The sequence below is a fragment of the Sorex fumeus genome, unplaced genomic scaffold (assembly GCF_029834395.1).
Source record: "Sorex fumeus unplaced genomic scaffold, SorFum_2.1 ptg000122l, whole genome shotgun sequence".
Taxonomy (NCBI): domain Eukaryota; kingdom Metazoa; phylum Chordata; class Mammalia; order Eulipotyphla; family Soricidae; genus Sorex; species Sorex fumeus.
Genome location: NW_026606179.1, coordinates 7,417,088 through 7,432,612, shown reverse-complemented (window position 1 = coordinate 7,432,612; position 15,525 = coordinate 7,417,088). Strand labels below are relative to the sequence as shown.

The 15,525-nt window shown below is 43.7% G+C and overlaps 1 protein-coding gene across 1 annotated transcript in view; it reads left to right on the top strand.

The window, feature by feature from the left end:
- Nucleotides 1-6,127: 6,127 nt before the first annotated feature.
- Nucleotides 6,128-15,525, top strand: part of LOC130043896 (zinc finger protein 418-like) — a 35,269-nt gene continuing 25,871 nt past the window's right edge. Inside the window, exon 1 of the mRNA XM_056136396.1 lies at nucleotides 6,128-6,233. Within this exon, the coding sequence (XP_055992371.1) occupies nucleotides 6,201-6,233 (33 nt within the window). The 5' untranslated portion in view covers nucleotides 6,128-6,200. The remainder of the gene's footprint in view (nucleotides 6,234-15,525) is intronic.

Genomic DNA, 15,525 nt, shown 5'->3' with positions numbered 1-15,525 from the left:
GGACTCATGGCCCACCTGGCAACCAGGTTGCATTCCATGCTTTCTCACATCCATCCCCTACAGATAACAGGCCGGCCAACCACACCAGTTGGTTCCACTGGTCTTTGTTCCCTTCTCCACTTTTCCTGCCCAAGACAATTTTTTTCTTTATTTATGTATTTATTTATTTGATTCAGTAAGCTTTTATTTTTTATTTTATTTTTTTATTAGTGAGACACCATGAGGTACAGTTGTGGACTTACAAATTTTGTGTTCAGGTTTCAATTATACAATGATCAAATACCCATCCCTCCACCAGTGCCCATTTCCCACCACCACGGATCCCAGTATCCCTCCCATCCCCCACCCCCCATCATACCCTGCCTCTGTGGCAGGGCATTCCCTTATGTTCTTTCTCTCCTTTTGGGTGTTGTGGTTTGCAAAAGACGCATTGAGTTGCAATCATGTTTGGTCTATAGCCAAGACAATTTAAAAGCTCGCTTAGTCTCCCCCAAGGTCATCAGAAGCCTCTACTCGAGCCTCATCAGAGGTTTGTAAAGTTCCGTACAGGAGAGCATTCCTCTTCTCCTATTTCCTTCACTGTATTCATCTCTGTCCCTCTGTCTGCACTGGACAGGGTTATCAAATCTATCAGAAACAAAGATCAAATAAAAATTACTTTTTGTTTTGCTTTGGGGTCACATCAGGTGCTGCTTGGGAGCTACCCCTGGCTTTGGGGCTGCTCCAGGCTAAGGGGTATCAAACAAATTCCACTACTCTCCTACCTCTAAGTCTAAAAAAATTCTTATTTTATTATTATGAGAGGGGGGACATGTACATACTGCTCAGGGCTGAATTTGAACTCAGAGATCACTCCTGGAAGGATGGGGATCCGTGGTACTAGGGATGGAACCTGAATCAACTGCATGCAAGACAAGATCCCTATCCTCTCTACCACTGCTTCAGATTCCCCAAATAAATATTCTTACTGTAAATCACAATACTTCTGAGAGGTAGTTTAAAAGTTAGGCATGCCACAAAAGGAGCGAGAGAAAGAAGAAAAGTGCCTGCCATAGAGGCAGACTGAGGGGAGGGAGTTGTTGGGGGATGGTGGAAGGAAAATGGAGGATATTGGTGGTGGGAAATGTACACTGGTCGAGGGATGGGTGTTGGATCAATGTATGACTGAAACCCAATCATGAACACCTTTGTAATGGTTTATGTCATGAATATTCAATAAAAAAATTTAAAATAAAATAAAATAAAAGTTGGCATGCTTTGCAAATGGGAGGCCTATATTACATTACATTAGTTTCCTGAACAGAGATTATTGTGACTAAAACAAAACTAAATTAGTTGACTCACAGTATCAGACATAGAAACACTAAAATCAGCATAAAATATCATGAATGAGGTGTACTCATTTTATACTCAAAGGAAGAACAATACATAATGCTCATTGCTGCTTGAACTATCAGGCCCATTTCAGAATCAGGTAGCCTGAAATATGCTTATTTCAATAACAGATAACTTGGAATAAATCCTGTTCATTTCAAAATCTGAGGTAGCATGTGTAGAATAACATTGGTTTGTCCTTTCTCTACATAATATATAGAGAATAACCAACATATAGAGTATTGCCACAAGGAGCTTAGGTTTATTGAGTTAGATCCCATCACAGTTATCTGAGACATTCTCATTTCTTTGTTTATCTGTAACCTCTTTCTTTGTGCTCTGCTTCCCCAACCTGTCAATCACCTTTTTCTCCTAATTAGACTTTGTTAACTTGTAAGGTCAGATCTTTCTAAGGATACTGGACTTGTATTCATAAGTGAAATATTGCCTTTCCTTCTCCTTATGCCCTTTTACTTCAGAGCAGTTAATACTATGCTTTTGTAACTTGGGAGTTAGTTGACTCTGAATAATCTTCACTCCTGGGCATCTGTTTTCTTGACTTATACCTCAGCTACCCTTATTTCCTAGCATCCCAAAATCAGGGTTCAAAAAAAGGACTGGATAGACCCAGGGCAATCTGTGAGCTACCTGGCATTGAAATGGGCCTGGCCAAAGCGCCATAATATTTAACTATAGTTAAGAGCATGATCATAGGCAGATTCTGTCATGATCCAAATTGTAACAACTATATTAGAACCCTGCTAGGGTTAGAAAAGACTAATCTGGCCTGAACATGTAGTCTGAGATCTATAGCGAGATGCCCCCAGGAAGAGCAATCCTATAAGCTTAATGTATCTCTTATTGTGTCCATACGAAATGACTAATATTATGAATGTTTATGTTTGTTGGACTAAGGAAAGGAGAAATTCACCCAAGATAGTATCTCTTTTGCTTTTGGGGTAACACCTGGCAATGCAAAGGGGTTACTCCTGGCTCTGCACTCAGGAATTACTCCTGGCAGTGCTCAGGGGACCATATGGAATTCTGGGGAATCAAACCTGGGTTGGCCGTATGCAAGGCAAATGCCATACCTGCTGTGCTATTGCTCCAGCCCCCCATAGATGGTATCTTGCCCTTGGGTGGGTCATCCTGCTGAAAGAGAGTTTGTCCTAGAAGAATCTTCCCCTGAGGGAAGAACTTTACCTCTGTTGATTGTATGACCACACCTATGTGTAATCCCCAACCCCTCATGCTTTAGGATACAACTAAGGCTGTAAGACTGGGTTGGGGGATCCAGAAGGAGGATGGAGAAGAATGAATGAGAAAAATCCGGAGAAAAAAATGAAGGGGGTCAGGGAAGGGATAAAGGAAGAAGAGTAGAGACGAGATTGGAATAAACTGCAATTGATATCAACCAGCCTAGTCTTCATTCCCTCCTTTGTCTGCCCATTACCATCGGCCATCCCCATGTGGGTGAAGTGGCCTGAGACCATCAAACACAGGGAGAGAGAGAGAGAGAGAGACAGAGAGAGAGAGAGAGAGAGCGCTGTGGACTTTCGTATTTATTTTTTAAATACACAGCACATGAAGGAAGGAACAGGGTCACCATATTGGTTGGTGATCAGTTGTAGTTTATTCCAATCTTGTCTTCCTTTGCCTCCTTCCAGTCTCATCCACTTGTGTATTCCTACTGTCCACCATGCTAGTCTCTTCATGCTCCGTCTTGCAGCCTTAGTCTAGAATACAACCTCCCAGCATTCAGGGTAGCAACTACCCCACCTAGGTCAGATAGCACAATTGATGTATGTAAAGACCTTCAGGGGAAGCTCTTCTAAGACAAAAATCTCGGAAATTTGCAGAAGGGTGGAATTTCATCTAAGGACATACTTCTCCTTTCCTTAGTCCATAAACAATCATCTTAGATTTACTTACTTTTTATTTTTTTATTTTTTTGTAGGAGCTAGGAGTACTGCTATTTATTCAGCCATTGATTAGCTGATTGAATTGTGCATGAACTCCACCTTACTTTTTTTTTCCATTTTTTATAATTTTATTTATTGAATCACCGTGAGAGCAGTTACAAAGCTTTTGGGTCTAAGTCTCAGTCATACAATGAAACACCCGTACCTTCACCAGTGCCCATTCTCCACCACCAAAACTCCCAGTATACCCCATCCCACACCCTCCCCCTGCCTGTGGGGCAGATGATTTCTACATTACTCTCTCTCTACTTTGATCACATTCACTATTTCGACACCAGACCCACCATATTTGAGATTTTTACCCCAACACTCAGATCTGCTGAAAAGGCAACAATAGACAATTTGTGTTCTATTGCTGGTTATGAATAACATATGATGTCGTGTGGCTTCAGTAGGGCTGTGTGGTTTTGAAATTCCGAAATTTTAACACTTAAATCTGGAGGGATTTCTGCCAAAAGCCACAGGGTTTAGAGATCTGCTCCTGAGTCTCTGGGATCATGGCCGTTGAGCAGCTTGATGAGGAGCCAGAGAGGCCGTTCGTGGGCCATGACTTGGGGTCTCGTTGGGTGGGGAGCACAGGCACGGCTTCCCCCCCCCCCCAATCCCGTGAGGCCCAACAAGTATCATCACTGCAGGCCCAAGCCTGACTGTCCAATGGCCTCTGGAGGATGACAGCCACCAAGTCGCCAAGAGGGAGCAGGCGGAGGGACAACACCCTTTCCTCCCTGGGGTGGCCCGGCGATAGTAACGTACTGTGGAGTCCGGATGCATTTCTGCCAAAAGCCACTGGGTTTTGAGATTTGTTTCTGAGTCTCTGGGATCATGGCCGTTAAGCAGCTGGATCAGGAGCCAGAGAGGCCATTTGTGTGCGATGACTTGGGGTCTCGTTAGGGTGGGGAGGACAAGCCCGGCTCCACCCCAACCCGTAAGGCCCTGTGTGTCTCGTCACTGGGGGCCCAAACCTGACTGTCCAGTGGCCTCTGAAGGATGGCGGCCACTGGGCCGCCAGGGGGAACAGGCCAAGGCACGAAACCTATTCCCACCTGGGTTGGCCCAGCACCGGTAACCTACTGCAGGGACCAGACGCATTTCTACCTAAGGCCGTTGGTTTCCAAGATTCGTTTCTGAGTCTCTGGGATCATGTCCATTAAGCAGTTCAATCAGGAACCAAAGAGGCCTTGCCTCCAATTATATAGCTGAGCCGGAGGTGGTTTGTGGGTGTGTTTCCCACATATCAAACTTTTGGCCGTTTACTTTCTTGGTAAACTTTGCCCCAAGTTTTTGGGGTCTGGCCAAAGGCACAGCAGCAATTTTGGGGTATCTGGAAGTCTGATGGCGCCATGAGGCTGCTGATGCACTTGCCTCACAGGTACAGATTGACCTGCTGGCGGCACCATACCCCCAATTTACTTACTTTTTATTTAATTTTTTTTTTTTGCTTTTTTGGGTCACACCCGGCGATGCATAGGGGTTACTCCTGGCTCTGCACTCAGGAGTTACTCCTGGCGGTGCTCAGGGGACCATATGGGATGCTGGGAATCGAACCTGGGTCAGCCGCGTGCAAGGCAAACACCCTACCCTCTGTGCTACCTCTCCAGCCCCAGATTTACTTTATTTTAATAATCTTTCTAGTCATTTTTTATGGACACAGTAAGAGATATATTAATTTTATAGGGTGGCTCTCCTGGGGACATCTCGCTATAGATTCCAGACCATAGTTTTTAGACCAGATTAGTCCTTCCTAATCCCTAGCAGGGTCCTAGTCCAATCACTTTTCTTTGGGTCATGACAGAATTTGTCTATGACCCTTCTCCTAGCTTATTATAAGTCTTATGCCACGTAACCTGTCCCATTTGATGCCAGGGTAGCTTGTACTGGGTCCATCCAATCCCTTCATCGGGACCCTGCTTCTGGGGTGCTAGGAACTAAGGGCAACTGAGGCTTAAGTGGAGTAAATATGAGAGATGCTCAGGAGTAAATATTATTTGGTGTCAACTCCCAAGTTACAAAGCACAGTATTATCTGTCTTCCTGTGTGTATAAAAAAGTTGCTCAAAAGTAAACTGTGCAAAGGACATAAGGGAGGGAGGAAAGTAATATTTCACTTACAAATACAAAATCTAGAGTCCTTAGAAAGATCTGACCTTACAAATCACAAGTCTGATTTGGACATATGGGTAATCGATAAACTGGTTGGGGAAACAGAGTACAGAGAAGAGGTTAAAGATAAACACAGAGGAATGAGAGTGCCTCAGGAGCACTGTGATTGGTATAACTCAATAAACTTAAGCTCCCTGGGGCAAGGGAGAAAGGATAAACCAATGTTATCCTACACACTTAGGGCAAATTTGCCCTCCTGGCTTGGGTCTGTTGGTAGATCTGTTGTCTCAATTGGTCTGGAGATCAGGTAAGTAGATGCATAACACAGATGTCAGGTAACGGCCTAAGGGCTCTGCCCTGTCCTTTTCCAGCTTCCCTGGTTGTGGACAGTTAGCTTCTTTCCTAGAACCTTTCCCCCTCACTTAGGCCTAGGACCTATAAGAACTACACTTCCCAGTAGTCATTGTGCGGAGGACTCACTCGTTGAGCCAATAAGGTCACAGAACAAAGTCGGTTCCGTGAGGCCCTAGAATCTAGGCGGGTTTCCGGTGTCTCCTCGTGGTCAGTTTTATTGCCGTTTCCCGGCTTCTTTACCTTCTCAGAACCTCCGAAAACCTGGGGCGGGGCCGAGCCAGCGCGAGATAAGTTATTTACGTGGCGGAGAGACGGTCTCAGGCCGTGGTGGAGCACGCTTTTCTTGGATCCCTTGCTCGTTCGGATCCCAGCCCCTCTGTTCCTTACTCTCATGGCGGCGGCCCAGCTGAGGGCCCCGGCTCAGGTAAACGGCGCCTCTTCCAGGCCCTGCGTACTTTTGGCCACGGAGACTGAAGGCGGGGTGCGGGCCGGGGGCGGGCCCGGGTGGTGACCGGGGATCGCCGCCGGGAAGGGCCCACCCGCTGCGGGACGGGGACGTTCGCGAGTCGAGTGTCCCCGGTTGCTGAGCGAGGCAGGGGGGGCGGGGAGGGGGCGGTGGAGGTGGGACGGGAACCCGCAGCGCGCGGGGCGTGAAGCCCCAGAGACAGCCCTGAGAGCCGGTTCAGCGGGGTGTCAGCTCGGGCACCGGAAGGCGTCCGTTCGCCCCCTGGGCCGCTGCGCAGCGTGAGCCGAGGCAGCGGCGAGACCCACGCGGATAGCCGCGCTGCAGGACTTGGGCAGGGCCAGGGCGCGTGAGCTGCACGGATCCCGCATGCGCCGGCTATACTTGCAGAGGCGACTTCGGAACCCTGCAGCTCGGTGGGCCTCTCTCGGCGGCTGTCCTTCCACCACGGACCGCCGCTCCTGCTCTTCTTGATTTTCTTTTGGTGTTTGGGCCGCACTCGGCGGTGCTCAGGGCTCACTCCTGCGGGTGGCGGGGGACCCCAAGCCATGCCTCAATGGAACCTGGGTCATCTGCATGCATAGCAAGCGTCTTACCTGCTGTACTATTTCTAGGGCCCCTGAAAAGGCATTCATCTCTTGTCTGGGTGTGGCACTAGTATATTGGGCTTTGTGGACAGGGCGAATGCGGGGAAGATATTTTTATTATTATTTATTTTTGTAATTGAAAATTTTTATTTTTTTAATTTTTTTATTGAACCTCTGTGAGATAGACTATTACAAAGCTGTTCATGATTAGATTTCAGTCATACAGTGTTCCAACACCCATTCCTCCACCAGTGTACATTTCCCAGCACTAGCGTCCCCAGGGTCCTTCCCATCATCCCCCATCCCCCAACCCCTGCTTCCCTCTATGGCAGGTGCTTCTGTCTCTCTCTCTCTCTCTCTCTCTCTCTGTCTTTCACACACACACACACACACACACACTCACTCTCTCACTCTCTCTCACTCTCACACATTCTCTCTCTCTCCCTTTTTGGGTATTATGAATTGCAATTTTAATACTGAAAGGTTATCAAGAATCCCTTACCTACTTTTAATCCTCAAATCTTGTCCAGCTTGATCATTCCAAGCTATTATTGTCATACTGATCTCTTCTCAGTCTTACCTACCCTCAGCTCCACACACACTTGTGGTTAGTTTCAGCTGTTGACCAGTCTTCCTAACTGTTTTCCCTGGCCATGGTTATTATTCTTCTACTATATATAGCACTGTAGCACTGTCCTCCCGTTGTTCATCGATTTGCTTGAGTGGGCACTAGTAATGTCTCCATTGTGAGACTTGTTACTGTTTTTGGCATATAGAATATGCCATGAGGAGCTTGTCAGGCTTTGCCATGTGGGCAGGATACTCTTGATAGATGTGACTAATCAGTCTAAATATTAACTTAGCTTTTTTTAAAAATTTTTATTAGTGAAACACCATAAGGCACAGTTGTAGACTTATAAATTTTTGTGCTTGGGTTTCAGTTATACAATGATCGAGTACCCATCCTTCCACCAATGCCCATTCTCCACCACCAGTGATCCCAGTATCCCTCCCACCCTCCCATTCCCCCTATACCACCCTGCCTCTGTGGCAGGGCATTCTCTTTTGTTCTCTCTCTCCTTTTGGGTATTGTGGTTTGCAATAGAGGTATTGAGTGGCAATCATGGTCAGTCTATAGTCTACTTTCAGCATGCCTCTCCCATCCTGGGCGGATCCTCCCAATGCCCTTTACTTGGTGTTTCCTTCTCTATCTGAGCTGCCTTTTCATGTGTGACTGGCCTCCAAGCCATGGAACAAACCTCCTGATACATATCTCAACTATTCTTGGGCGTTAGTCACCTATTCTGTTCCTTTATATTCCACAGATGAATGCAATCTTTCTATGTCTGTCCCTCTCTTTCTGACTCATTTCACTTAGCATGATACTTTCCATGTAGAGCCACTTGTATGTAAATTTCATGACTTCATCTTTTCTAACAGCTGCATAGCATTCCATTATGTAAATGTACCAAAATTTCTTTTTTTTTTTCTCTTTTTGAGTCACACCGGTGATGCACAGGGGTTACTCCTGGCTCTGCACTCAGGAATTACTCCTGGCGGTGCTCGGGGGACAATATGGGATGCTGGGAATCGAACTTGCTGCGTGCAAGGCAAATGCTCTACCCACTGTGCTATCACTCCAGCCCTCCCAAAATTTCTCTAACCAGTCTTCTGTTCTTGGGAACTTGGGTTTTTTTCCAGATTCTGACTATTGTAAACAGTGCTGTAATGAACAAACAAGTGCAGATGCCACTTCGACTATACTTTTTTTTTTTTTGCTTTTTGGGTCACACCCAGCGATGCTCAGGGGTTATTCCTGGCTCTGCACTCAGGAATTATTCTTGGCGGTGCTTGGGGGACCATATGGGATGCCGGGGATTGAATCCAGGTCGGCTGCGTGCAAGGCAAACGCCCTACCCGCTGTGCTATCACTCTAGCCCTTAATTTCTAATTTTTTGAGAAGCGTCCATACTGTTTTTCAGAAGGGCTGAACCAGTTTGCATTTCCACTAGCAGTGTAGGAGGGTCCCTTTATCCCCACATCCACGCCAACACCGTTGCTTTTGTTCTTTTGGATGTGTGCTAGTATCTGTGGTGTGAGGTGGTATCTCATAGTTGTTTTGATCTGCATTTCCCTGATGATTGGTGGTGAAGAGCATTTTTTCATGTGCCTTTTTGCCATTCGTATTTCTTCCTTGAGAAAAGTTTCTATTCATTTCATCACCCCATTTTCTGATGGGGTTGGATGTTTTCTTCTTGCAGAGTTCAACCAGTGCCTTTTATATCTTGATATCCACCCCTTGTCCGATGGGTATTGGGTGAATATCCTTTCCCATTCTGTAGATTGTCTTTGTATTTTCGTCACTGTATCTTTTGCGGTGCAGAAGCTTCTTCGTTTAAGATAGTTCCATTTGAATGTATCATGCTAAGCGAAATGAGTCAGAAAGAGAGGGACAGACATACAAAGACTGCATTCATCTGGGGAACATAAAGTAACAAAATAGGAGACTAACACCCAAGAATAGTCAAGATAAGTACCAGGAGGTTTACTCCATGGCTTGGAGGCCAGCTGCACACACTAGGGGAAAAGGCAGCTCAGATAGAGAAGGGAGCACCAAATAAAGGGTTTTGGGAGGATCTGCCCAGGATGGGAGATGCTTACTGAAAGTAGATTATAGACTGAACATGATTGCCACTCAATTCCTCTTTTGCAAACCACAGCACCCCAAAGGAGAGAGAGAATGCCCTGCCACAGAGGCAGGATGGGAGGGATACTGGGATTAGTGGTAGTGGAAAATGGGTACTGGTGGAGGGATGAATACTTGATCATTGTATAACTGAAACCCAAGCACAAAAATTTGTAATTCTACAACTGTACCTCATGGTGTTTCACTAATAAAAAAAAAAAAAGATAGTCCCATTTGTTTATCTCTATTTCCACTTGGTTGGTCAGTGGAGTGTTGTCTTTAAAGATACTGTTAGCCTCACTGTTAGCCTCAATATGGTGGAGGGTTTTGCCGACCTTGTCTTCAAAGTACCTTATGGATTCTGGCCTGAAGTTAAGATCTTTAATCCATTTTGATCTGACTTTTGTGCATGGTGTTAGGTTGAGGTCTAAGCCCATTTTTTTGCATGTGGTTATCCAGTTATGCCAGCATCATTTGTTAAAGAGGCTTTTCTTGCTCCACTTCACATTTCTTGCTCCCTTATCAAAGATTAGATGTTCATACATTTGGGGTTGTGTGTAAGGATATTCCACCCTGTTTCATTGGTCTGTGGCTCTGCCTTTGTTCCAATACCATGCTGTTTTAATTATTACCGCTTTGTAGTAGAGTATGAGGTTGGGTAGGGTAATGCCTCCCAACATCTTTTTCCGAAGAGTTGCTTTAGCTATTCGTGAGCGATTGTTGTTCCATATGAATTTTAGGAGTGCTTGATCCATTTCTTTGAAGAATTTCATGGGTATCCTTATGGGGATTGCATTGAATCTGTATAATGCTTTGGGAAATTGCCATTTTGACAGTGTTAATTCTTCCTATCCATGAGCAGAGGATATGTTTCCATTTCTTCGTGTCCTTTTATTTCATGGAGTAGTGTTTTATAGTTTTTGTTGTAGAGGTCCTTTACCTTTTTAGTTAGAATGATTCCGAGGTACTTGATTTTCTGGGGCGTGATTGTGAATGGGATTGTTTTTTCATGTCACTTTCCTCTGTCATTATTTGCGTATAGGAAGGCCATGGATTTTTGTGTATTAATTTTTATAGCCTGCGACTTTACAAGTATATTGTTTCTAGGAATTTCTTGGTGGTGGCTTTACGATTCTCTAGATATAGTATCATATCATCTGCGAATAGTGAGAACTTGATTTCTTCCTTTCCCATCTGGATGCCCTTAATATCTTTTTTTGCCTAACTGCTATTGCAAGTACATCTAGTACTATATTGAACAGAAGTGGTGAGAGTGGGCATCCTTTTCTTGTCCCTGATCTTAGAGGGAAGGCCCTTAGTTTTTCCCCATTGAGGTTAATGCTTGCCGTAGGTTTGTTGTAAATGGTTTTGACTATCTTGGGGAAGGTTCCTTCTCAACCCATTTTGATGGGAGTTTTCATCATAAACAGGTGTTGGATCTTGTCAAATGCTTTCTCTGCATCTGTTGATATGATTATATGGTTTTTATCTTTACTTTTGCTGATATGATGGATTATGTTGATTGATTTCTGAATGTTAAACCATCCTTGCATCCCTGGGATGAATCCCACTTGGTCGTGGTGTATGATTTTTTTTTAATAAAAAATTTTTTAATAGTGAGACATCATGAGGTACAGTTGCAGACTTATACATTTTTGTGCTTGGGTTTCAATTATACAATGATCAAATTGTATGATCTTTTTGATGAGTTGTTGGATTCTATTTGCTAATATTTTGTTGAGGATCTTTGCATCCATGTACATCAGGGATATTGGCCTATAGTTTTCTTTGTCGGTGGTGTCTTTTTAACTTAGCTTTTCAAGTATTGTCTATACCTAATTGTCCTTAACAGCTTCTGAGATTTCAGTACAATCCATCCAGTTTTCTGCCCACAACCCTTTTGCCAGCCCTTTCACTCTTGTTTCTCTTTCATTTTTAAAATCATAAGACTTTTGACCCATACCAGCACACTGTTGTATGTTTGGATAACGTACGTCAACCATCACTTATTTATTACTTTTAACCACCATAAGGTAAGAAAGGTAAAGGCCCTCCCGTTGATCATCGATTTGCTCGAGCGGGCCCAGTAACGTCTCCATTGGAGACTTTGTTGTTACTGTGTCTGGCATATCGAATACTCTCGGTAGCTTGCCGGGCTCTCCGAGAGGGGCGGAGGAATCGAACTTGGGTTGGCCATGTTGGCTGCGTGCAAGGCAAACGCCTTACCCGCTGTGCTATCGCTCCAGCCACCACCATAAGGTACAGTATATTATTTTGTTTGGTCTTTGTATTCACTTTCAGTTCTTTGTTGGTGCCTTTCTTACAGCAGTACCCAGACCATCACTCAAGTGGTGGTGAGGTATAGTAGCTGTGTACATCAAAACCATAAACATTTTACCATTATTGAAACTAGGTGATCTAAACTAAGCTAGAAAAAGACTGCCCAGATTTCATCTTCATATGCAGATACATGTATTTTTCAAAACCGCTCATGCTCTACTCTTTCTTTGCAGCGAGACTTCTTAAAATTGGATCTTTCCAATTCCCAATTCCATATCCTTATGCTATTGTGATTTCCTCATGGCCAATTAACTGTATTTAATACTGCAGACCTCTCCTAGGAACATTTTCTTTCTTGGGTTTCTCTTACTTTTTTTTTTTTTTTTTCCTTTTTCAGTCACACCAGCGATGCACAGGGGTTACTCCTGGTTTTGCACTCAGGAGTTACTCCTGGCGGTGCTCAGGGGACCATATGGGATGCTGGGAATCGAACTCGGGTCAGCTGCTTGCAAGGCAAACGCCCTACCTGCTGTGCTATTGCTCCAGCTCCTCTCACGTATTTTTTCATGGTTTTGGTTCTGCTACTATTGACTCTCCTTCAGCTACCTCTGTAGACTTTAATATCCTTTAATTTGTGTTACTTAGTATTCCAATAGCAGAGCAGGTAGGGCTTTTGCTTTGCACGCGGCTGACATGGCCGACCCGAATTCGATTCTTCTGCCCCTCTCAGAGAGCCCAGCTACTGAGAGTATCTTGCCCTCGTGCCAAAGCCTGGCAAGCTCCCCTTGACGTATTCGATATGCCAAACACAGTAATAAGTCTCACAATGTTACTGGGCCCACTCGAGCAAACCGATGAACAACGGGAGGTCAGTGACAGTGACAGTGACTTAGTGTTCCATTCTAAGTTCCTTTCTTGCTATCTGCTCTTTTAGTCATCTTAGCTTCTTTCTGACTTTATCACTTATTGATTGGTTAGTGTAAGGCTGGAGTGATAGCACAGCGGGTAAGACATTTACCTGGCACGTGGATGACCCGGGTTCGAGTCCTCCGCCCCTCTCGGAGAGCCCGGCAAACTACCGGGAGTATCTTGCCCACACGGTAAAGCCCGGCAAGCTTCCTGTGACGTATTTGATATGCCAAAAACCTTAACAACAAGTCTCACAATTTGTTGTGAGACATTACTGGTGCCTGCTCGAGCAAATTGGTGAACAACGGGAGGACAGTGCTACAGTGCTAGTCCCAAATCTATTTTCCACCCATCTCTCTTTTTGAACCTTCATCTGTATCATATTGAACACTGTAAGACTAAAATCTATTTTCTTTTTAATTTTTTAAAATTGAATCACTGTGAGATACACAGTTGTTCATGGTTGAGTATTGGTCATACAATGTTCCAATGATCCTTTCACTAGTGCACATTTTCTGTCACCAATGACCCCAGATTCACTCCCGCTCGCCACTACCCCACTCTGCCTCTACAGCCTGCCTCCATGCTCTATGGCAGATACTTTTCTTCTCTCTCTCTGTCTCTGTCTCTGTCTCTGTCTCTGTCTCTCTCTCTGTCTGTCTCTCTCTCTCTCTCTCTGGTGTGCAATATTGTTACTGACTGGGTATCATGCAAATCACCTTACTTCCTTTTCACAGAACTCTTTTTGTCCTGAGTTATTTCTAAATGTCATTGTCATGATGGTCCCTTCTCTGTTCTAATTTTCCATTTCTGACAAGCTTTCTACCATAAACCAGTTCTCCTGGTGCTTCTTTCAACTATCTTTGGATATTATTCACATACTGTTGTTTGTTTTATATTCTACAAATGAGTGCAATCATTCTGTTTGTCCCTTTCCTTCTGAATCATTTCACGGAGCATGATACTCTCCATGTCCATCCATTTATAAGCAAATTTCATGATTTCATTTTTCCTGGCATCTGCATAGTATTACATCGTGTAGCTGTACTTTAGTTTCTTTATTCTGGCATCTATTCTGGACCCTTTGAATTATTTCTGTGTTCTAGCTATTGTGAATATTGCTGCAATGAACATAGAAATGCAGGTGGCTTTTCTGCATTGTTTTGGGTCCAGAAGGGTATATTTTTAGGAGCAAGATTGCTGGATCATATCGAAATTCAATTTCTAATTTTTTGAAGAATGCCCATATTCTTTTTCAAAAAGGCTGTACCAGTAAGCATTCCCACCAACAATGAATGAGAGTCCCTTTCTCCCTGCATCTGCCATAGCACTGGATGTTCTTGATCTTTTTGATGTGTGCCAGTCTCTGTTGCATGAGATGATAAATCATTGTTTTGATTTGCATCTCACTGATAATTAGTGTTGTAGAGCATTTTTTCATATGCCTTTTGACCATTTATATTTCTTTTTTTGAGGAAGTCTGTTCATCTCTCCATTTTGTGATGGGAATATATCCTATCTACTGTATATATATGTAATATAACACATGCAGCCATTCTATTATCTCTCCCTTTCCTTCTGACTTAACATGATACTCTTCAAATTCATCCCTTTATAGGCAAATTTCATGACTTCATTTTTTCCTGACAGCTGCATAGTATTCCATTGTGTAGATATGCCATAGCTTCTTTATTCATTTGTCTGTTCTTGGGCACTCAAGTTGTTTCCAGTTTCTGGCTATGGTGGATAGTGTGCAATGAACATAGGGGTGCAGATAGTGTTTCTGCTGTGTGTTTTTGGACCCCCAGGGTATATTCCCAGAAGATGGTATTTCTGGGTCAAATGGGAGCTCAATTTCTAGATTGTTTTTAGAAAAGTCCATATTGTTGGACTTGACCAGTCGGCATTCCCACCAACAGTGAAGGAGAGTTCCTTTCTCCCCAAATCTATAACACTGGTTGCTTTTATCATTTTGGATGTGTGCCAGTCTCTGTGGTGTGAGATGATATCTAATTGTTTTGATTTGTATCTCGCTGGTGAAGAGCATTTTTTTCATGTGCCTTTTGGTCATTTGAATTTCTTCTTTGAGAAAGTTTCTGTTCATTTCATAACCCCATTTTCGTAAGGGATTGCATGGTTTTTCTTGTAGAATTCAACCAGTGCCTTGTATATCTTTGATATTAACCCATTATCAGAAGTGTATTTGGTGAATATTCTTTCTCATTCCATAGGCTGTTTTTGTATCATCGTCACTGTTTCTTTTGAGGTGCAGAAGCTTCTTAGTTTAAGATAGTTCCATTTGTTTATCTTTGCTTTTACTTGCTTGGTCAGTGGTGTTTCATCTTTAAAGATATCTTTAGCTTCAATATCGTGGAGGGTTTTGCCGACCTTTTCTTCAGTGTACCTTATGAATTCTGGTCTGATGTTGCGGTCTTTAATCCATTTTGATCTGACTTTTGTGCATGGTGTTAGGTAGAGGTCTGAGCCCATTATTTTGCATGTAGCTATCCAGTTTTGCTAGCACCATTTGTTAAAGAGGATTTCCTTCCTCCAGTTTATATTTCTTGCTTCCTTACCAAAAATTAGGTGATCATTTATTTGAGGGTGTGAGTAAGGATATTCAACCCTATTCCATTAGTGTGCGGGTCTGTCTTTGTTCCAGTACCAAGCTGTTTTAATTATTACTTGAGGGGAAGATTTGATGTGTGAGAAATCTAATGTGACCAGGTGGACCCTAATGGATTCCAGAAGGGCTGCAAATTAAAAGCTGAAACTGCATAAGCTATTCAAG